The sequence below is a fragment of the Pelodiscus sinensis genome, chromosome 19, assembly GCF_049634645.1.
Source record: "Pelodiscus sinensis isolate JC-2024 chromosome 19, ASM4963464v1, whole genome shotgun sequence".
NCBI classification, from domain to species: Eukaryota; Metazoa; Chordata; order Testudines; family Trionychidae; genus Pelodiscus; species Pelodiscus sinensis.
Genome location: NC_134729.1, coordinates 5,256,057 through 5,278,625, shown reverse-complemented (window position 1 = coordinate 5,278,625; position 22,569 = coordinate 5,256,057). Strand labels below are relative to the sequence as shown.

Genomic DNA, 22,569 nt, shown 5'->3' with positions numbered 1-22,569 from the left:
AACCGCAGCCCGGCGCCTGGCGCCCGCCGCGCTCACCCACATCCTGACGTGCGCTGGCAGGGCTGAGAGCGACAGGCCTACCGTGCCGGCCCAGGAGGGCAGCCGGGGGGTCGCCCCATGTCCCAGCTCAAGCAGAGACAGTCGGCTGGAGGTCGTGGGCTGCTCCGCACCTGTTCTCTCCCCTAGCAGCAGGTCCCCTGAGCTGGGCCCAGCACCCTGGCTGGGCACAGGAGCCCAGCCTGGCACTACCACGCCTGCCCTGGAAACCTGGCACCACGAGCCAAGTGCTCAGCCCTCAGCATGTGCCCCCCGTGTCGCGCTTGCATGGGTAGCCCCCAGCGTCTCCCCTGCCCTGTCCCGGGACACGGCCCTTTGCCTGCTCTTCACCTTCACATGCCTCTGTGCCCTGGGCAGGAGCCCAGCACCCCATCCCGCGCCAGCCTGCAGGGCCAGGTGCTCCGGCTGCTGCCAGGCATCTGGAAGACGTGTTGGCATCTAACCAAGCTCCTGGCAACGCCCTTGGCAAGGTCTGGGGTCCCCTGAAGGATGCTGGGAGCATTCGGGTCTCTTCCCCCCCGACCAGTTTGCCTGGGTCCCCGTTTCATCCAATCCACCATGCTCTGCCCAGCCCCCCAGAAGGACCACGTGCCCTAGGCTCTGGCACCCGCAGGACAGTGCCCTGCCCTTGACAGGGGACAAGCAGCCCTGTAGATTTTCTATGGAGGGTCCCAGTTTGCCTGCCCCCCTTGATCCAAGCCTGCAGGAAACACCAGCTTGGGCGCTGGGATACAGGGCATCATCGGGAGGCATTTGGGAGCAGTGGGTCAGCCCATCCTAGGAGCCAGCTGCTGGCCTCCCTGGTTCAAGGCTGCCCAGCCGGATGCCCTGCCCTCTGCACAGGTGCAAGAGTGCTACACTGGGGCATGAGAAGCCCCCTTCCCTCTGCTCCCCGCAGTGCAGAGAATGAGCAGGGGCCAGAGGCCGGATTCGCTCCCCCTTCCAGCGCCAGACACCTGGAGCAGCCGCAGCCAGATCACAGGGCCGGGAGAGGGGGCCCGGTGTCTTAGGAACCGCACCGAACAGCCACCAGCCACGGCCCCAGCGGGCGTAGGACAACGCAGCTGGGTCGGGTCAGGCAATCGAGGACCCATGAGGTTCAGCTCCGGGCTCCTTCCCGGACACGCACAGGGCTCCCATCGACCCAGACACCACAGTGCTGCCCGGGGGAGACAGAACCGGACCAGAACCTGCCACCCAGCCAGCCCCCGAGAACGTGTCCGGATCCCTGCTTGGAGTGACAGGCGTGACTCCATTTCCCTTGGCTGGCGGGGTCCATTTCTCGCACTCCAGGGGTTTATCCGCCAGCCCCTACTCTGCCTTTGGAACTGGCTGCCGGCAACGTCGGGTGGGACAGCTCCCGCCATGCCCGGCAGGAGCTCCCAGGCACTCGTGCAAGTGTGCCCTGTCAGCCGTGCACTCGTGCAACCGCTCAGGACAGATTTCACAGCGCCCAGCTAGGTTTGGGTGGGTTTCTACTGGTGGTGCACATCTGCACATGCCTAGGTGCACATAGAAAATTTATTCTGCTCACTTATGGGCACGATTAGAGGGAACATTGATGCAGGGCCATTGAGAGGCCAGGACAGGTCCCACCTGCAAGCAGCAGAGGGAGGCAGGGCTGCGGCTCCATGCTTGTGCCCTGGCCATGTCCGCACCAAGGGCCGTGCCTGGTGATCACTGCTCCACAGGCCAGGATTCAAACAGGCCATGGGCTACAGAGCCTCCTGCTTCCCAGCACAAGCCCCCCAGGCTAGGCAGAGCTGCCAATGGCCCCTTCAAACTCTCCGGCAAACTTTGAACTCAGGCCCTGTGGCCTCACACAGTAAATTCAGGCAGGGACAGTGTGGACCTGGGGTTGGCCCATGCCCCGGAACGGCCTCACTGCCCCTCGCCTGGCTCTTTCCCAGGCACAGGGTCCACGCGCCGCTACCAGCTCAGCCAGGGGTTGTCGCTGTTCATTTAACTGGATCCTCTTGGGAGGAAGCGGAGCCGCAGACCAGGGCTAGGAAGAGGCGGGAGGGTGGACTTTAAGACCCACATCTGCAGGTGCCCTATGCTGCTGCATATTCTGCATAGGGGTAAGGAGGGCCGGGCCCGTCTCAGTGGTTTGTGCCAGGGCAGGGGTGGGGCACCTCACCAACATTCCTCCTGGCATTACCCAGGGAAGCGCTCGCCTCACACTGCAGCGGGGACACTGAGGCAGGCGGCAGATTGAAGGACAGGACCAAGAGCACACAGGGCGACTGTGGCAGAGCAGGGCACTAAACCCAGGTTTTCCAACTCCCAATCCGTTCCTTTAACCACTAGGACACACTCTCTCCCAGGCTGACTGGACAGTCGGGGGCACAGGGCTGCACCCCAGGCCAGGGGAGTTTTGCCCCGACTTTGCTGGCAGCAAGATCACACCTTGAGCCGTCCCGGAAAGAGAAACCTGCCAGGGAGAAGGAGCGTGACGTATCATAGAACTGGAAGAGACCTCAGAAGGTCATCGAGTCCAGCCCCCTGCCCTAGGCAGGACCAACCCCAACTAAATCAACCCAGCCAGGGCTTTGTCAAGCGGAGACTTAAACACCTCTAGGGATGGAGACTCCACTACTTCCTAGGGAACCCATCCCAGTGCTTCCCCACCCTCCTAGGGAAACAGTTTTTCCTAATATCCAACCTGGACCTCCCCCACTGTAACTTGAGGCCATTGCTCCTTGTTCCAGCCTCCTTCGGGGCTTCTGGCCTTTTTAACGTTTTACGCCCCCCCCCCCCCCGGCCGCCCTGCGTCGCCTCCCGCCATCCCGGCCCAGCGGCAAGAGGCAGCGCGCGCCAGAGGGGAAGCCAAAGCCCAGGCGGAGAACAGGGCCCAGCCTGGCGCCCGTTCAGCTGCAGAGACTCCGCGCCGTCAGCCAAGACAGAAACCGCATTGTGCAAAACGCCGCTGCCTGCGAGGTGAAAAGGAAACTTTCAAAACATCAGCTGACTCCCCCTCCCCGGACCCGGTCCCATCTTGGGGAGGGGGAAGGGGCTGGCTTATTCCTAGCCCAGAGGATGAAAGGGGGGTTTCCCACCCCCAGGGCTCGCTGACCCACGGACATCCCCTGCAACTGCTGGGCTCACACAAAGGCATGTTCCCCCCCACCCCCAGCCTCGCATCTGTCCTTGGGCCCACAGTCCCCCTCCCCGAAGAGCTGGGGGAGGCTGGGCAGGGTGCGTAGGGGGGGGAACATGTGGCCACATGAAACAGGATATGGTCCTGGCTCCGACAGCTGCCCCAAGCGCCCTTGCTGAGCTGCCGAAACGGGCTGTTTTCGGGGTGCCCCACCGCAGAAGGCTCCCGAAAGGAACGCAGCGCATGGCCTGATCCTGCCCAGCCCCAAGTGCCGCCCCACGGCTCCCAGCCCGAGTGACGGAAGCAGGGGATGGGGGCAGCGTGGCCCCACGAAGCCCAGCCCTCCTGCCCCCCAGAGTCTCCCAGGGGTGCTGGTCAGAGCCGCAGAGGGGGCAAAGCGCAGCTGGACGCAGCCTGTCTCGCTCGAGGGCCCCACAACTCCTGGGCTGGGGGCTGTTCCTCAAAGCGCCAGCTTCAGGAGTCAGGGGAAGGAGACGGGCTCGCAGCCCCACGGAACCCCCGCCGACAATTTCAGCCAGGGGGGTTGGCTCCCACGCTGCTCTCCGGAGCGCTTCAAGGGCAGTTCAGCCCGTGTCACTTCCCAGGGCAGCCAGGCCTGGGGGCGAGCCCCCCGCTAGGCCCAGGAACTCCTGCACCCGGTGCCAGACACTTGCTGCTCCGCAAGGCTGCCCCAGCAGCTCCAGGCCGTGGTTCCGCCACAAGGCCTACCCCGGCCTTGGCTTGTCTCCCTGACAAGGCCCTTCCCAAACCTCCCTCCACCAATCAACACTGGATCCGAGGTCAGGAGCTAAAATTATCCCCAGCCAGAGCTCCGGAGAGCCCTCCGGCCAAGCACAACCTTTGCAGGATGCAATCCAGGCTGCCCCGCCCCGCCCCGCCCACAGCAGGGAAACGGCTGCAGGAAGGAGAAAGCATCTTATCTGGCCACCCAGCCCGCTCCTGCTGGCGCAGCGACGCCCAGCTGCCGCTTCCAGGTTTCTTGAGGCCTCCCCGCCCCTCGGGCTTGGGCCTGGCAGCTGGAGCAGCTCTGCCTAGGAGTGCAGCTTTGCCCTGGGCCTGGAGAGGTCAGATCAAACACAGGCCTCGCTGGGGGAGGACCGGGTGGGGCCTGCCCAGAATCCCACCCAAGGATGTTAAATTGCGGTTAATTGACTAGTCGGCAGGCACTGGTACATTTCAAAGGAGGAACGCAGAGCTCCATGTATAGTCCGGGGCCAGCGGAAAGTCCCACTCACTCCAGGCTGCGCTCTGAAATATACAAGAGTTCCCCGTGGGGGCTCTTGTGCATTTCAAAGCCACAGCGCTCTCATGGAGCCCGGGGTCAGCTGGGAACTCCCCCGCTGATCCCAGTTCTGCTGAAATGCCGCGCAGAGCCCAGGATCGGCTGCGGAGTCCCCAGTGGACCCCGAGCTCCACGGTGCTGCCCCTTTGAAATGCTGAGGTGGCGTTTTAAAGGGGCAGCGCCGCACAGCTGAGCAGGGGATCTCCCAGCTGACCCCAGGATCGAGGGAAACGCCCCGCGGAACCCGAGATCAGCTGGGGCGTCCCCAGCTGATTCTGGGTCCTCACAGCGCTGCCGCTTCCGCGCTTCAAGGGGGCAGTGCGCACAGCTGATCCCCAGCTCAGCCGTGCAGCGCTACCGCTTTGACGTACCCCTTCTTCCCCCTCGCCTTTGCTGCCTCTCTCTGATAGAGACAGCAAGGGGGCGGGGGAGTCAACTCGTCGGCCGAGTATCCCAATAGGCATTTGCTTATCGGATAGTCGACTAGTCCTTAACACCCTTAATCCCACCTCCAGCAGTGGCGCACACCAGCTGCTCGGAAGGACAGCGCAAGAAACTGCACGGGGGGCGGACGGCCGCAGGAACGGCAGCGCGAGGCTGGCTTCACAGCCCTTCCAGACCCCTCGCTGGCTGGGAACCCCCCTGGCTGCTTGTGAGCAAGAGAAACGGCCGATCTCGTGGGACGAGCCCTGCTAAGGGCTTGGCCTCCCGCCGCGGCATGTGGCGTGGACTCCCACGGGCTGGCAGCACAGTGTGTTGGCAGAGAGGCCCGGCAGAAGGATCTCACGGACTCCCAGGCCCATCCGGCTACTAAAGGGCTGGCAGGAGCAGAGGGACTCGAACAACCACGAGGACTGGTAAGCGCAGGGCGAGACAGCTGAAAACGTGCAGGTCACGGCTGCATGTTCTGGGGGCTGGAGGTTTCCATGACGATAACTCTGCAAATGTCAGAGGAGCATCAGGGCCGGCCCACGACATTTTGCCACCTGAGGCGGGGAGCTGAAATGACGCCCCCGTGCCCCCTTTTCTCCTGCCTGCCTGTCATGTCTCGTGCCCTCCTTCCTCCAGCACCGCACCCCACCATCTCGGTGCACCCAGAGCAGAGAGAATACAGATGCACCCGCAGGAGGCCTAGTGGCTCCTCCCGCACAGTCTGGCACCTGAGGTGGCCACCTCAATTTGCCTCATGCTAAGGCCAGCCCTGAGGAGCGAGTGTAACCCACGCACTGAGAGTGGCACGTGGACCACTTACAGCGAGAGATAAGAACAAGGAAGCTCTACAGGCTAAGCTGCGAGCCAGCTGGCTTTATAGCTCAAGCTGCAGAGGCTCCTACACTTAGCTCCAGACGTCCCAGGTTCAAATCCACTGGGTGGTGGTTACACATGCACACCTAGCATGGGGGTTACTATATGTGGACTAGCCGGGCATGCACTGGCTGGCCTAGCAGATGAGTGGAGGGTTTCATCCAGCAATGCAGCCAACAAATTGAGGAATGAGAAACATGCCTTCCCAGAGCCAGACTGTGGAGTCCCCCTCCCCACCACCGGTTCCACTGAGGCCAAGATCTCCACAAGCGTTTGAGGGCTGGGCAGATGTCTGGATCACAAGAGACATGGTGCTCTAGTGGTGAGTGCAAACACAGGTATCAGAAGGGAGGTGGTGCTGCTATCCAGGGGCATGACAGGCAGATCTACATCCAGAACTAAAAGAGCCACTGTCTGCACAGGGTGGGGCCAGAGGGAGGGGGCAACCGTTTCTGCAGGGCCCCAGGGGAGGTCTGCTCTGTGCCCCCAGAAGGGCTTGGGTGAAAGGGGCAGGGCCAGGGGCAACCAGCCCAGACCAAGGTGTGCCCAGCCACACAGTGCAGTGGCTCAGGACTCTGGCTGCTGCAGTGGCAGCATCTGGGAGCCCCAGAGCAACTGGGCCCCTGGGAGGGAGGGGGCTACATCTGGATAGCTGGGTGGCCCCCATAGCTAAGGAGACATGGGCCCTTTCCCTGCCCAGGAGACATGGGCCCTTTCCCTGCCCAGGCCAGAAGAGCCAGGTCCTGCCTGGGACAACAGAAGGGGGTCTCAGCCTGAGCTCCGGACTCATGCTGTTACAAGTCAGGGGACTCTGTCTGGTCTCGCTGGCTCTGGGCTTTGGTTCTGGATTGATGTCTGGCCCCAGAGACATGACCTTGCTACCTACGCACAGAGGGGACCCAGCAGGAACCTGACGCCTTTCCCCCGAACAGCTGCACCCACAGCACTTCACCCCAGCTGACGTGCAGCCATCTCTGGCGGGACCGGGGAGGGGAACACTACCCGGCTCGTAGCTTAGTTTCCCGGCTCGTAGCTTAGTTTTCACAGACTCGGGCCAGACAGGACCCCTCCGATCATAGAATCAGACCTCACCCCGAATCAGACCTCACCCCGCAATTCCCATGTGCAGCCCAGAACACCTGCTGAGCAACAGGGTCTCCAGGAGCGGTGCCGACTTGGGGGAGGCTTCCAGGGATGGAGAGCCGCTCGCATCCCTCACTCGCATCCCTCGGTCTGTTGTTCGGAGGGCTCATTCTTTAGGATACAGTGTCCCTATTCCCAGCCTGAATTTGTCAATTTCTAGCCATGAGATCTCAGGACACCCTTTTCCCGCTGTCAACTGCCAGCAATCTCTTCTCCAGGTGGGCCCTTGTCATTTAGGACAGGAATTGGGCCATGTCCCCACTGACACCCCCCTGCTCCAGGGAGGCAGGACAATCACCAGAGCGCGAGTCTTGCCAGGATGATGGAGTTAACACCCCAGCTCTCAAGAAAAGCGCCGGTTGACCCTGAATAGCCCAATGGGGCGAAGGTCTCTCTAGTTCAGGGGTGGGCAATAAATAGGCAGCAGTTCCCCAGGGTTCTGCCACCGCTATATGTACCTGCCCTCCACAGGTACGGGCGATTGGAGCTCCCACTGGTCGCAGATCGCCATCCCGGCCAATAGGAACTGCAGGAAGCCGCACAGACGGGGAGATGGATTCCCACCACTCTCATTGGCCAGGAACAGCAATCTGCAGCCAATGGGAGCTTCAATCTCCCATACCTGCAGAAGCACAGGTAAATATAGTGGCGGTCTCCCAGCCAGGCCCACTCTGCCTAGCTTGGCACAGCCCCTGGGAGCAGAGCTGCTGGCATCTCTCACTGACCCTAAGCAAAGCTAATTCTACCCACAGCGACAGAGCCAGTCCCCACGTGCTGCAGGTAGACTCGCTGCACGGTCAGACCAGCTGTTCATGTTTCTGAGACTGCTCAATTTAGTTAGCTCTAAACAGACTGAAGAAGGCTTGGCCCCAGCATGACAACCTCCTCCAGCAGGGAGTTCCACAGGTTAGTCACCCTTTGCATGAAAAAACTGTCCCTTCTTTCCTGCATGGATGCACTGCCGTCCAACGATGCTTGCTGAGATGGAGTAATTGAGGCCAACAGGAGCTGCCTGAATTGTTTTCGAGGCCTCTCTCATGGCTCCGGATTCACACGGAGTCTGCTGCAGTCTCGGGATGGAACCCAGGCATCCTGACTCACTCTCTCGTGCCCTAGCCACAGCTTTGTTTTTGCACACCACGCTCAGGCAAACCCCCACAGCCCAGGCAATGGCCATAGGGCCTTCCTCAGGTCTGGAGACACCTGTCACCACCCCACGCCCTCCTGCCAGACCGTGCCCAGCGAGCTGCTGGGCCAGGGGCATGTGTTGAGCCCACATCTCTGTGGCACCGGGCAAAGCACCAGCCTGCTTCCTCTCCGGGCAGGGCAGCGGGTGCAGCCTGGCCAGGCCCAGCTCTGGCGCTCGGCTCCAGGTCAGCTCTTATTTTTATAACAAGCCTGACCGCAAATTACAGCGTCCGAGTGTTCTGCAAACCTCCGGCTAAGGAGGCAGGAGAGTGTTGCGTGCCCACCAACCAGCCCTGCTCCTCCCCTGGACTCGGCTGACGCCAGGAGCTGGGCTTAGCTGGCTGTCAGGGCCAGGAGCTAAACACGTCTGCCCAGCCCCTTGGCTTTTCTTCCCTAAGTCGCATCAAGAAGCCAAATCCGCCTGCGTCCTGCTCGGGGGCTGTTTACTTCTCTGGGGAGCACAGGAAATAGCCAGCAGACTTCCCTGCAGCAAGCTTCAAAGCCCCACAGTAGACAGAGGCGCCTCTCTATTCTTTCCCATTTGGCAACGGCCACATCCTCACGGGTTCACCTTAACGCCATCCAAGCGGGCAGCTCCGGCCTGCAGGGGCCAGTCCCAGCGGCTCCCTCATTCCCAACAGCTGGCCTGGAGCCCCAGTAGGGGCTCCGTTTGGATCAGGTTGGCAGGGGCCAGCCAGTTTGCTCCCAGTTGTGCCGGATCCCAGGATGATCCACGCACCAGCCCAAGGTGACCAGCACCCCATGAGGGGCAGGGATCCCCGCCACTAACCACCCATCCCATGAACCGGGCAAGGCGCCTGGGGTGGGGTTTAAGAGACTCCATGGCTGGGAATCAGAATAGTCAAACTGGAAGGGACCTTGAGAGGGCATCAAGTCCGGACCCCTGCCCTCATGGCCCCTGAAAATCGCCCCCGCCTCCTGGCTCCCTGTGCTCACTGGGGCAGGGGAGCCATGTCTGGTGTGGCCAAAAAGCCTTTAACTGTGGTTCTTAAAGGGGCAGTCTTCTTTTTTTTTTTTAAAACCAAATGCAGCTGGGCTTTTTTTTGTTTGTTTGTTTGCTTGACAACTTTCCCCCTCGGCTCTTTTCACTATATGCACAACTATTCTGGCTCTTTGCCTGTAACGGATTGGCCACCCCGATCTAGATCATCCCTGAAAGACGTTTATCCAACCCAGTGAAGGAGATTCTACCACCTCCCTAGGCAATTTATTCCCATGTTCAACCACCCTGACAGGCAGGAAGTTTTTCCTGATGTCCAACCTAAGCCTCCCCTGCTGCAATTTAAGCCCATTGCTTCTTGTCCTATCCTCAGAGGCCAAGGAGAACAATTTTTCTCCCTCCTCCTTGTAACACCCTTGTAAGTACAGGCAGTCCCCGACTTATGCGGATCCGACTTATGTCGGATCCGCAGTTACGAACGGGGCTGCCCTGGAGGACACGGACTGCGGGACCTCACGGTCCTGCCGCCCGTGTAATCCGGGGCTTTCTCCGCGTCTCCCTGGTCTGCAGACCAGGAAGACGCGGAGCAAAGCCGCGGGGGGGCTCGGGCAGCGAGGCAGCCCAGGCGTGCCTGGGCTGCTCCGCTGCCGGCTTCCCCGAGGCTTTGCAAAGCCTCGGGAAAGCTGGCAGCGGGACAGCCCAGATGCCCCGCGGCTGTCCCGCTGCTGGCGTCCTCAGAGGCTTTGCTCCCCGTCTCCCTGGCAGACCTGGGAGACTGGGAGCAAAGCCGCGGAGGATCCAGGTGGCGGGACCGTGGTGCGTCTCGGTCCGCCACCCGTGTCTTCCTGGTCTGCTGGAGTGTGGGGGGCGCAGCTAGTAGGCCCCCCCCAGCAGACTAGGCTTTTCTCCAGATGCCTGTGGCATAGCAGCTGGGGCGCTGCCGGTTGGTCCCGCAGCGCCGCTCTGGGCGCTACTGGACCAACCCGGCAGCACCCCAGCTGCTCTGCCCCAGGTGTCCCCAAGTCAGCTTCTGCTGAAACTGACCAGCGCTGACTACAGGAAGCCCGAGGCAGAGTTGCTCTGCCCCAGGCTTCCTGGAATCAGCCGCTGATCAGTTTCAGCAGCAGCTGACTTGGGGACGCCTGGGGTTCTTAAGTTGATTCTGTATGTAAGTCAGAACTGGCAGTCAGTTTCAGCAGCGGCTGAATCTGGACGCCAGTTTCGACTTACATACAGATTCAACTTAAGAACAAACCTACAGTCCCTATCTTGTACGTAACCCGGGGACTGCCTGTACTCGACAGTTGAGATCGTGTCCCGTCTCAGACGTTTCTTCCCTAAACTAAACAAGCCCAGTTCTTCCAGTCTTCCCTCACAGCTCATCTTTTCTCGACCTTCAATCACCTTTGTTGCTCTTCTCTGGACCTTTTCCAGTTTCTTTCCTGAAATGTGGCAGCCAGACAATACTCCAGCGGAGGCCTAATCGGCGCATAGCAGAGCAGAAACACGGGGTAACGGGGAGAAGCCTTTGGATTTCTTGTGGGACTCACACCGCCAAGTCTTAGGGCCACTCCAGGGGCCTACACACCTGTAACAACCTGGCCATTAGACACAGCCCCAAGCGAGTGTCGGGCCAGGGAGCCAGCAGCAGCCACTAGCCACATATCGCTAGCAGGAGATGCGGGTGGCTTGGTGCCTCGGAAAACCTAACTCTTGCTTTAGGCTCCAGTCACCTCACCTGTAGGTGCTGGTGTCCGGGAAGCACCAGCTGTTCACCCTGTGGTGCCGCATCTAATGGGAGTGAGGCCCCTTCTGGGGGGCCTGGCGAGACAGAGCAGCTGGGGGGGCCAGGAAGCAAAGTCCAATCCCCGAATGCTGAGCCGTGTGAAACTGGGGCTCTCCTGCCCTTGTGCTCCTAGGGCAGCACAGGGCACGTTGCTGTTCCTCTCCCCTCTCCTGCAAACCCCAACCCCCATGCAGCATGGTTCAGTCTTTCCCACCGAGTGGCAGAGGCACTTCGATAGCACAGCCAGAGACGGGGGGCTGCGTTCTGCCCCGGTCTCGCATCCAGAAGCTGCAGGGTGCCCGTGGGAGCCAGCTGGGCACCCCTCTCCAGGCAGGGATACAGACTGAGTCTGATCAGAACCTCCCGACACCTGGGTCCGTCCTCAAAGCTCCGTTGGGGAGCCTAAAGGGCTGTGGGAACCAGTCAGCCACACGGTTGTGTGTCTTACACCTGCCCTATGCAAATCCAGGCAGAGGGACACAAGCGCCCCCACCCATGCCCCTACGCAGGCACCCTGAGCCTAGCACGGAGGGACCCCCAGATAATGCAGGATTCTGTGTCTCCAGTGGTCTTGAGGGGGTGGAATATCCCTGTTCGGAGTCAGGGCCCATCTGCATCAGGGCCCGAGCAGCGATGCAGCCGCAGCAGCGCACCGTTCCAAGCACAGCTGCTCGGGTGCACCCATGTTACGGGGCGTGCTGCTGCCGGGGGGGGGGGGCGCGTTTCCCTCCCGCAGCCACTCCTCCCCACTTTGCACAGCTGCGCACGACGGGAGTGCACGGTCTCTCGCTGGGAGGTGCGCCGTGCTGGCCGGGGGCACTAGAAGGCCCGGGGCTCTCGCGTGCTTGGAGCTGGCCGAGCCAGGAGGGACAGGGCAGCGCCCCCGGGGCTCAAAATAGGAGGTGAATTTTGTGCCAGGGACACGCAGAGCCGGCCAGCTTTGGTCCCCACCCGGCCGGGCTGCAAACAGGAAAGCGGCCGAGGATCAAAGTTAACTAGGCAGCCTGGGACTCTGCTCAGCTGCATGAAAGCGAAGCTACTCCAACTCCAGCCTGCCCGGGATGGATCCCCGCGGATCTATAATTATTCCGCAGCAGCGTCTCAATTGCTACCTTCCCTCGCTAATTACACACAGTCCCCCCCCGCCCAGGGCAGTGGGTGGCAGCTCCCGGACAATAATGAGAGGAGAGGAGGCCTGTTGGCTTCAGTGCGCGAGGGAGGAGGAGGGGCGAGGCAGGGAGCAGGGCGGGCGCCGGCCGCGCACGGTGGGATCCTGCCAAGCTCCAGCGAAGCGGGAGCAGAGCAGACAAAGGTCTGGGATGGGAGCTCGCAAGTGGCCTGTAGACACGGTCTGTCCCTAGCAGGCTGTGCCACGTGGCTGTGCCCTGGGGGACCCCTCCAGCGGTGGCTGCCTGGCGCTGGGGGGGGAAGCCAGGCGCTAAGTCCCTTGCAGAGGCCGACTTGGAGGGGGAGGGAAGGGGGGGGAAATCGACAAGTTTACCATGAGGTGACGGAGTCATTTCAGCTACCGCTCCCCAAAGCCCGCTGGCTCTGGCACACAAGGGCAAAGGCGGCTCGCTAGCCAGCTGCTGGCAGGAGCTACGAACACATGTTTTAGCACGTTTCAGCGGGAAGCTTTGCCATCGACAACAGCTGGAGTACAGGAGCAATAATGCTGCTCTTACACTGCCCATCCCTGTGTGTCAAACGCACTCAAAGTGCTATTACACCGGTGGGGAAACTGAGGCACAAAGGGGAAGCAGCTCACCCGCAGTTGCACATGAAGGTTTCTAGCCCTGTGTTCTAGCCACCAGTCCAGTGGCAACGTTAGAGCAAAGTGACTCACAAGACAGATGATGGCAGATGAAGGGCAATCTTCCTTCATTTTTCCCCATTCGTGTGTGGAATAAATGTTATTAAGTGTGCCAAGGCATGTGCAGATGTGCACCACCAGTAGAAACACATGCTGCCAGCTGTAGGAGCTCTGCTTGTCAGCTGGGCAGCATCTGAATCTCTCCTGAGTGTCTGCCCCAATGCACAGCTTACGGGCAACACCGGAAGGACCATATATAGGAGTGGTAACTAGGAAGCCACAATACCACAGCTCAAGAAAGAAATCTACATTGATTAAAAAAAACAACAACCTGGCTTAGAAGGGAAGTGAAAGAAGCTTTCACAAAAATAAAACACATGAGGTAACAAATAGGGAAAGGAGGCATTGATAGCAAGGAACGTAAATTCAAAACTAGGAATTGTAGAAAATTAATAAAGGACACAAGGAGAACTCTGGGGACAGCAGAGTTAAGGAGAATAAGGATTTTTAATAGTGTATTAGGAACCAAAGGAACCCTAACAATGATATTGATGCATTACTGGATGGCAATGAAAGCCTGTCAATAATAATGCAGAAAAGACAGAAGCGCTCTATAAATAGCTCTCCTCTCGGTTTGGGGAAAAAGCCAGATGATCTAATCCTATCCTACCATCATGATGACGACACTCTTTCCATTCCAACAGTAACCCAGGATTATATTAAACAGCAGCTACTAACGTGAAACATTTTCAAATCGGTAGAGCTAAAAAACTTGCATCCAAGAATCTTAAAAGAGCTGGCCAAGAGCTCTCTGGACTATTGATGTTCCTTTTCAGGGACACCTGGAACACTGGGGAAGTCCCAGAAAATTGGAAGAAAGCTATATTTTCACAGGGTAAGTGGGATGACTTGGATAATCTGAGACCCATCGGCCTGATCAATGCCAGGCAAAATAATGGAGTGGCTGCCACTGGACTCAGTTAATAAAGAATGAAAGAAGGCCCGTGATATGCACCTAGTCACCATGGAAAATGGACCCAATTTCAAATTGAGGCTACCAGTTTGCTTGAGAAATGCAATCAGGTCACCTTACTAGACCTTGATTTCTGGAAGACATGTGACTTGGTGCTGCATAGTATTTTTATTAAAAAGCAAGAGCCGCACACACCCAACCTGGCACATGGTGTCTGGATTCAAAGCTGGCTAACAGCTCTATCCCACCATGTGACTGTCAAAGGGGAACGGTCACCCAGGGGGTGAGTTTCTAGTGGGTCTCACAGGAATCACCTTTTGGCCCAATGTGATTTAATATTTTTATCAGTGCGCTTAGAGAAACCCTACAATCCCCACTGATGAGACTGGCGGGTGGCATGCAGAAGGAGGGGCAATGAAGAGGACAGGTCACCGAGTCAGAGATGGGCTTTGTTTGGTGAACTGGGCACAAGAAAAAAAATGAGTGTCCCTGTATGGCCAAATCCATCCAGGAACACAGAGAACAGGCTGGACATATGAGACAGGGACTCTATCCTGGCAAGCAGGGACTCTGAGAAGGCCAAGAAAGTCCTGGGAGAGGATCAACAGAACCAGAGCTTTATTTATTTTTTAGATATATCTAATCTGATAGAGCTGGAAGGGACCTTGAAAGATCATTGAGTCCAGTCCCCTGCCCTCACCACAGGACCAAGTACCCTCCCTGATAGAGTTGCTCTGGATCCCTAAATGGCCCCCTCAAGGATTGAACTCACAACCCCGGTTTTAGCAGGCAAATGCTCAAACCACTGAGCTATGCCTCCTCAGCATCCATGCCACGCTGAGGTGGAAAGAACCAATGTGCCCCAGGGCCGTATCGGCAGGGGGATCTTGAGCAGGGGGCAGGGAGGTGACACCGTCTCCAGACGTGGCCTGGTGCGACCACGCATGGACTGTTGTGCCCACACGTCAGGAAGGGCGTGGCTACATCGGAGCCAGAGAGAAGCCAGGAGCAGGGATGTAAAAATTCATTTAAAGAGGTAACCGGGTGACCACTTAAAAAACCCAGCGGTTACAGGCACTGCCAGCCCCACTCCCGGGGAGCCAGTGTGTAACCTGCAGCGGGGCGGGGGGGGGGGCTGGGATGGGGCCACCACGGGCAGGAAATCCTCTGGCGAGCTAGCCAGAGCAGACCCTGTCCACGGGGAGCCAGGTCCCATAGGACTGGAGCAGCCCTCCTGCCCGGGCAGGGCAGGGACCTACCAGTTAGCCATTTACATCCCTAACCAGGAGATGTTGTAAAGGGTTTGAAACAAGCTGGGAACCACAAGGAGCTGTCTCTCCATGGGGAGACAGATGCGGGGAGGGGGGGGGGGGGAGTCGCAGCCTAAAGGAGAGAGGAAGGGAAGAGAAACGTGACACCAGTGTGGTCAGTCCAGTGCACAAAGGAACAAGGTCCCAGGGCTGAAAGCTGGAGATGGAGGGTGATAAGTAGCCATTTTGAACAGGGCGGGCAATTAACCCCTGGAACGAGGGCGGGGCGGATTCTCTGCCATCCCTGGCGACTTTTACCTCCAGACGGGCTGTTTCTCTAGCAGATCTGCCCTGGGGCTCAATGCAGGGCCGTGCTCTGGCCCGTTCCCCCGGGGGGCTCATGCCGATCGCTCCCAGAGGCGTTAACCCAGCAGGCGGCACGGAGCACAGGGTGCCTCTGGAGAGGCTGACCTGCTGTTACGGGGCATTGCCCGAACGGGGCAAACAGCAGGTGGCGCTGCTGCACTGGGGCCAGCACTCCCTTTGTCCACCTCGACCCTGCCGCCCCTCCGTGCCCTGGGGCACACTTAGGGGCAAATTTGGACCTCAGCTGGCACCCAGGTGATGCCCAAGCACCGCCGCTGCAGGGAGCGGAGCCCCACTGGGTTTACACCAGTCCCCCCGAGATCAGAAGCTGGCCCCACCCCACTCAAGCCGCAGAGACTGAGCGGAGCAAAGAGCCCAGCCAGCCAGCGACGCAGAAGGGAACAACCCGCCGCTGCGGCTGATCCGAGCAGCGCGCACCAGGACCCCCGCTGAATCCCGTTCACGGCATTTCCAGCAGCAAACGTCCGGCTGCAGCAGGTGGCCACACGTGGCTGCAACTCCAGCTCCCCCCCCCCCCCCCCCACTGCACGAGCGCCCCCCCGGGGACACGCAGCCGATGTGTTTTCCCTCAGAGCAGCCCCAGCTTAGTAGGTTTTACCCTCTCTGACCCAGGCCCTTTTAGGAGAGCTGCCCCCCCCCATGACTAGCCTCCCAGCTGGTGACCAGGGAGCTCCCTGGCGGGGAGAGACCGGGCCAGGGCTCCCTGCTGGGCTGGTGGCAGATGGCGGGGAGAGGCCAGGCGGCAGGGCCTGTTTTACCTGTCTTGGGCAAGGCTGAAATGTGGTGGAAGAATGCGCCCCTGGGGGAAGGGATGGAAACACTGGTGGGAGCTGCATGGATGCCCCGGCTGGGGAGCGGCCTAGCAGCCTGCATCACTGAGGAAACCAAGGCAGAGCCCTTCCAACCCCCTGTTGGTGCCTTCCCAAATGGGTCACCCTTAAGTATCCCCACCCTGCTATGCCGGGGGGGGGGGGGAACCTCCCTATGGGGAAACTGAGGCACAGTCTGGTTTGCACAAGTTCCTCTGGTGAGCACAGCAAAGCCCCCGACTCTGCCGCCCCATTCTGCTCATAATCCACTCCCTTCCCAGGCCCTCCCCCCGCCATGGGGAACACCACTACGCGAGGGGCGTCTCGGAGCTTCCTCATGCTCCAATCTGCCCGGATCCACCAGCTGCCTCCTGCCTCGCTCCCACGTTTCCTCTTCCGAGTCGGTCCAGCACCTGGCACAACGGGGCAGGCTGGGCCTGGCTGCTACCATAATACACCTAACAATGGACAATGCCCAGCACAATGGGACAGACTGCCGTAATGCACCTAATAATGTTGCCATGTTTTTGCAGGGCCTAGGCTGGGGGCACAGAAGCCGTCTCCCGTTGAGCCAGGCTTCAGTGTGAGCCGGATATGGGCGTTTAGCCCCCTCTCCACCACACCCGCCCTGCTAACCCTGTGTACCACCCCACCCGCCCTGCTAACCCTGTGCACCACCCCACACTGAACTCGGCAACTGGCCACTTGGACGCAAAGGATCTTGTACACCCTGGGGCCCGGTTCACCCAGGGGGCTCAATGTTCATGGCCAAAATGCACCCTCCTCCTATCGTACTGGGAGGGAAACTGAGGCAGGGAGTGAGAGACAGGGACTGGTCGAGAGTCACAGGTAATCTGTGGCAGAGCTCGGAGAGGAACCCAGGAGTCCTGCCTCCCTCTACTCTGACCAGGTCTGACTCGCAGGCCCTCCCGCTCTACCCACGTGGCACACAGAAGGAAGGGGGTCTTTGGCCAGGCCACGGAAAGGACAAGGAACCCTCGCTCCCATTCTTCACACTCCAAGCCCAGTCCCCTTGAGGACCCACACGGCCAGGCTCCCAGCCCCTTTCTCGCCTCGCAAGCAGCGAGGCGAGAAAGGTGCAGGAAGGACCTCCCCCTGCGCAGCCCAGACCCTGCGAGTTCCCCCCGGCTTCTGCAAAAGAGGTTTCCTAAACAAAGTCTTTTCCCTGGACGAGGCTTCTCCGTAACCAGACACTGATGCAATGTTCCTGTAACGCCAGCCCTGCGCCAGCAGAGCTCCCGACAGGGCCGGGCGGAGTGGGGGGGCACCATTTGTTTCCTCTGTCCATGGAAGCCTGGTGTTCCCGTGGGGGGGGGGGGGGGGAGCAGAGCTCTGTGCCTATCCCTGCTGCTCCTGGCTTTGCAGGGAGTCTCAGGCTCTCGTTTCCTCTCAACGTCAGCTTCCGGTGCTGAGAGATGGGAAGAATTAAAGTCTCGCTGCCAGAATAAAGTTTCTCCCAGACGGGCCCTTTCTCGAAGGCCTCTCCCCACCTGGCGAGCACAGGGCAGAGCCAGCCGCGGCGGGGAGACGCGTTCCCCTCTCCCGCCCCACGCCCGGAGCGTGACGTGCCCCGGGGATTGGGGACGGACGCACTGCAACGTCAGCTCGGAGCAATTGTGCTGTGTGGGAAAGGGGCGAGTCTGTCAAAGCTGAAATCTCCAGCCAGACGTCCTGGCTGCTCCCAGCCCCCCAGCTCTGAAACAAGCTGGCCCCCATGGGTGAGGCACAAGTGGTCCAAGCCTGGGGGGTTTATTGAAGGAACCATGTTCTCCCGGGACAGGCGCCGGCTTGGGGCAGTTGGGGTTCCTTGCAGTAGACACAGGCCAGCCCCTCCGCTGGTGTAAACGGCACCACAGGTGGGATCCGGCCCGTTGCCGAGACGAAAACACGCCCGCCCCTCGGCCTTTGCGCAGTGCTGCAGCCCTTGGCTGGCTCTCGCCGAGCGTCTGACCAGCCGGCCAGTGTGCAGCTGGAAACGGACACCGCTCCGGCCAGGCTGGGAAATTCCCTTCTCCCCATTGTACGGAGACGCCGGAGAACCAGGGAGCGGCAGCGAAAGAGGCTGGGTCTGAGCTGGGCACGGCGACCCCACTTCCCGGGCCCCTCTGCGGAGCCCGCCCACCCTGCTCTACTCATTGTGTTCACGCACCAGACCCAAAAAGAGGCACCGAGCACGACACGGGTGGGAAAGACACGGGGAGTTCGTCGCCGAGCGGAGTTACAAGTTTTTAAAAAGAATTTAGCTGCAGCAAAACAGTGACCAAAACCCAGTGAGATTTCTGTTCTCCGAGTGGCAATGATTACCCAGCTGGGGAGGGGGGATGGTTTGTAAGACAAGCTTTTTATTAGCACCCTTCAATTTAAAAAACCCCTTGCTCCCACCAGAAGCCACAGGCTAGGGCAGGTTGGTGCACACAGCCCGGCCTAGGAAGGGCCCAGCTCCCGAGAGACAAGCCAGCCCCCAGCTCGCCTCTGCACGAAACTGTCCCGGAGCAGAGGCACTTGTGCAGCATAAAGACAAAGGGAAGGGGAGTTCGCTCCGCTGGTTTAGGGCAGCTTTGCACCTGAGACTGCACTGGGCAACTATTTCAGTACAAAATCCCCCGCTCCAGTCCCCAGCAGTGCAGCTCTGGCCAGCGTCGCTGTGAGGGGGCCCAGGGCAGCGCGACGGCGGCCCGCTCCCTCAGGCCACGAGACCCAGACGCACGCAAGAGCTCCCCAGCGCTCCCCTGGCCCGCTCCCCAGCCCGGACCAGGAATGTTAAATATCGGTTAATTGAATAGTCGAGTAACCTCAGGGGAGCCAGTTTAAAAACCAGCTCCCCTTGCGGACAGGCTGCCTGCTGCCCCGCGCTGCTGCCTCGGATACAGAGGCAGCAGCGTGGGATGGCAGTAGCCCATGTCTAGGGGGTTCTGAGTTCCCGGACCCGGCTGTCTGCCCACCCACCCAGTGCCTAATACACTTTAAATGCAGAGCCATAGCAGGGTAGGTCCCAGACCTGTTGCAAGCCAGGACTGAGCAGTGCTGTTGGCCAGCCTGCTAAAAAAATTACTGGCGGCGGGGAGGAAGCGTGTAGTCTATAGCATTAACCAATACGCTTCTGCTTATCGGCTAATCCGTTAATTGGCTCCACTATTACATCCTCAGCCCACACGCCGGGTGCCGCCCTGTGCAAGGCTTGCCACTGGCTGCCTCATCTACCTTCCAAGGATGCTTTCCAGCAGGGGGCGCCAGGGCCAGCTGTGACTCAGAGGCGTGTGACAAGCCCAGCCCCTCCAGGCCGGCTGGCCCCCCTTGGGGCACGCTGCTGGCACAGGGAAGTGCCGGGACCTGCAGTGGGAAAGGAGCCAGAGGGGATGTCCCCATAGAACAAGGGAGCACCTCCTCCCCCCTGCAAAAAGGAGCCCACATCCCTGGGGGTCAAACCTTTAGCCTGGGATGCTGCAGAGCCAGTCCAATTCCCTGCTCTGCCAAGACCCTCCAGGTGACCTTGGGCATCACTCTACCTCTCCGGCCCCAGCCTCCTCACTGCAAACAGGAGCAGCCCCCCTGCCCTGCCCCCAGGGGTGGGAGCAGACCCCCCACAAAAGCACCCCAGACAGACCGAAGTCGCTGAACTAGGAGGGTTTCCACCCACCGAGAACCTGTCCCCAAACACCACGGCAACCAGATGGCTCCAGGGTAGCCCCCAGGCCCCCGACATGGCATCGCTTGCCCCCTATGGGGCGAGTGTGAAGCCCCTGTCCGGGGGCGGGAGGTCTGTGCGGAGGCAGCAAGACCCATAGGGGAACCACGAAGGGGAGGGGGGGGAGCCCAAGCTGCACCCAGCCCATGGCTTGCGATGGACAGATCGGAAAGCCAAGGCCTGGGCCCCTGCGATACCCCTAGGGCCCTCTCCACCGGCCAATTGAGACCAGCTTCAGGGCACTGCCCGGTCCTGACAGCACTGAGATGTGAGCAAGCAGCTCCCACCCAACACAGCCCAGCAAACTGGAGCAGCTTCTGTGGGAACTGCCAGCTGCCCACAGCCAGGTGGGCACGATGGCCCCCAGAGGAGCCCCCCGGGTGGCCCCCAGGGCCAAGGGGAAGCTGGACGCCGAGGGCTATCCAAGGCCCCTGGGGCGGCACTGCCTTGCAGCAGGGAACTCGGTCACATGCCGTCCTGTCCTCAGTTTCCTGTGGCTCCGAGCGGGCGCCCCGCCAGCGGAGTTTTTGACGCGAGTTTCCCGGGTCAGAAAACCCCAGCTCAAAACTCTGTGCAGCAAACTGGAAACTGGGGGCAGAAGCCAGCGAGCAGGGAACAGTCTGAACACCAAACTCTGCGGGGGGGGGGGGGTGTTTCCCGTCGGAAAAGCCCCTTGCTACCCAGAACAGAAACCAGAAACCCCGTTCACCCAGCCCCGCAGCTCGGCCCGGAGCCTGCCCCAGCAAAACCCCACACTGCAAAGCCAGCGAGTGGGGTTATCCTGTGTTTACATCAGCCTCGCCGAGAGCAGGGCCCGGCCCTTTGTTTCAGGGGAGAAGTTGGGGGGCCAGGTGCTTGGGGCTGCCACCGCCCCCCAGGCAGCGACACACCTCGCCCCGGATTTCTCACACTCCACACACTGCGCAGTGGACAGCGGCTCAAGGCGGACCCTAGTGATAGCCTGAGATAGCCCCCCCCAACCTGCACCCGCCTTCCATGCCCAGAGCCTGGCTGAGCGCTGGCAATGCACCCAGGGGAGAGCGAGGGTTCCATTCTCCCACCACAGCTGCAGGCCTCTGCCCAGGTCTTCAGCGCAGAGAAACACCCTGGCCAAAGCCAGTCCCAACGGGGGGGGGGGGAGAAGAGGGGGGCACTGGACCCAGCCCCAGGGCGACCCCACTGCACTCTGCACCCCACGGCCCCATCCTGGGAGGTGCTGACAGCACCAGGTGCTGCTCAGGAGTGGACCCCAAAAGCTTCCTCCAGTTAGGAGAGCAACAAGGGGCAGTAACATTTTGGGGGGTATCCTGGACACCCCTCCCCCAATAACACAGCCCAGCCCCCCCCCCCGCAGCATTGCCAGGCCCCCAGCAATGCACCAAGCCCTCCCTCTGAATTGTAAATGGTGCTCAGTCTGGGCAGGCTGCCCCCAGCCTCTCCTCTCCCCACGCCAGAAGCGCCCCTGCCCTGCCAAGTTGAGACCAGTTTCTCCAGCCCCCCACTCGAATAAACAACCAGAAGGGAGGGGGAGTTCCTGTGCCCCCCAACGTTGTTATGTGGTGACCCCTCGTCTAAGGGGCGGAGGCAGGAGAGCTGCCCCTCCCCCTGCGTTGCCAGTCCGGGGTCTGGAGCCCCCCGCCTCACCCACAAACCCTCCACAGACAAAACAGGGGCAGAGGCGGGTGCTGGGACACGTGGGGATCCGGGGGTGCAGTGAAGGAGAAATGAGGCGGGGGAGGGGGGGCTCTGGGGCGGTCTCGGGGGCTCGAGCGGGAGTGCAACAGAAGACACGGAGAGGATCCAGGGCGGGGGGGGGTCCTAGCTCGGGGGGTGGGGACCGGAAGGGGGGTGGGGAGCCGGTGGGCTCCAGCTGGGGCAGGGGATAGGGAGGAGAATGAGGGGTCCAGAAGAGGGGAGGGGCTTGGGGGCAGTAGGTGGTCTGGGAGCTTGGGAGGTCCGGGGGAGGGGTCTGGGGGATGGGGAGGGGGCCGGGGGCTGCGAGGGATGGGGAGGGGACCCCGGGGACAGGAAGGGGGTCTGGGGCGCAGGGTCCAGGAGCTCGCTCTTACCAGCACCAGGGCGAACCTCTCCTCCAGCTCGCAGGGCTCCGGCATGGGCATCTTCCCCGACGGCGGCAGCCCGGGCCCCCCCAGGGGGGCTCCGCCCGGACTCCGGGGCAGCGGCTCCCCGTCCGCGCTCTCCACGTTCCCCATCCCCGGCCCAGGCACCCGGGGGGGCGGCGGGGGAACCTCAGCCCTTCGCGTCCGGCTGCCGCGGCTGCCTCCTGGCACCGCCCCCCGGCGCCGCCCCGCCGCCCGGCAGCCACTCAGCACCCGGCGCCGCCCCGGGCAGATGTGCCCCGCATCGCCCAGATGTGCCGCCCCGTAATGCCCCAGCTGCGCCACTCCAATGCCCCACCTCCGCCCAGCTGCGCCCCCAGAGCCATCACCCCCTATGTGCTGCCTCCTAATGCCCCGCCTCCGCCCCACTGTGTCCCCAGAGCCCCGCCCCAGCTCCGCTGCCCCCTGATGCCCCACCCCAGCTGCCCATTATTGCTTCACCTCTGCCCCACTGTGCTGTCCCCTAATGCTTCACCCCAGCTATGCTACCCCTTAACACCGCGCCTCCGCCCAGCTGTACCCACAGCACCTCTCCCCCAGCTGTCTCCGCCGCCCAGCCCTGCCCTCCATAATGCCCCGACCCAGATGTGTTGCCTCCTACAGCCACCTACCCAGCCGTGCTGTGCGCCCTGGCCGGGGCCCTCGACGGGCTGCTCCCCTGCCCCCTT

General features: G+C 61.1%; 1 protein-coding gene across 3 annotated transcripts in view; it reads right to left on the bottom strand.

Moving 5' to 3' along the window:
* Positions 1–22,263, bottom strand: part of FMNL3 (formin like 3) — a 47,196-nt gene extending 24,933 nt beyond the window's left edge. The window contains exon 1 of one of the 3 annotated variants that reach the window (XM_075902025.1): positions 21,851–22,263. In XM_075902025.1, coding sequence (XP_075758140.1) covers positions 21,851–21,994 — 144 coding nt within the window. In that variant the 5' untranslated portion in view covers positions 21,995–22,263. The remainder of the gene's footprint in view (positions 1–21,850) is intronic. The other 2 variants (XM_075902023.1, XM_075902024.1) reach the window with 2 other exon arrangements.
* Between the last annotated feature and the right edge of the window lie 306 nt (positions 22,264–22,569).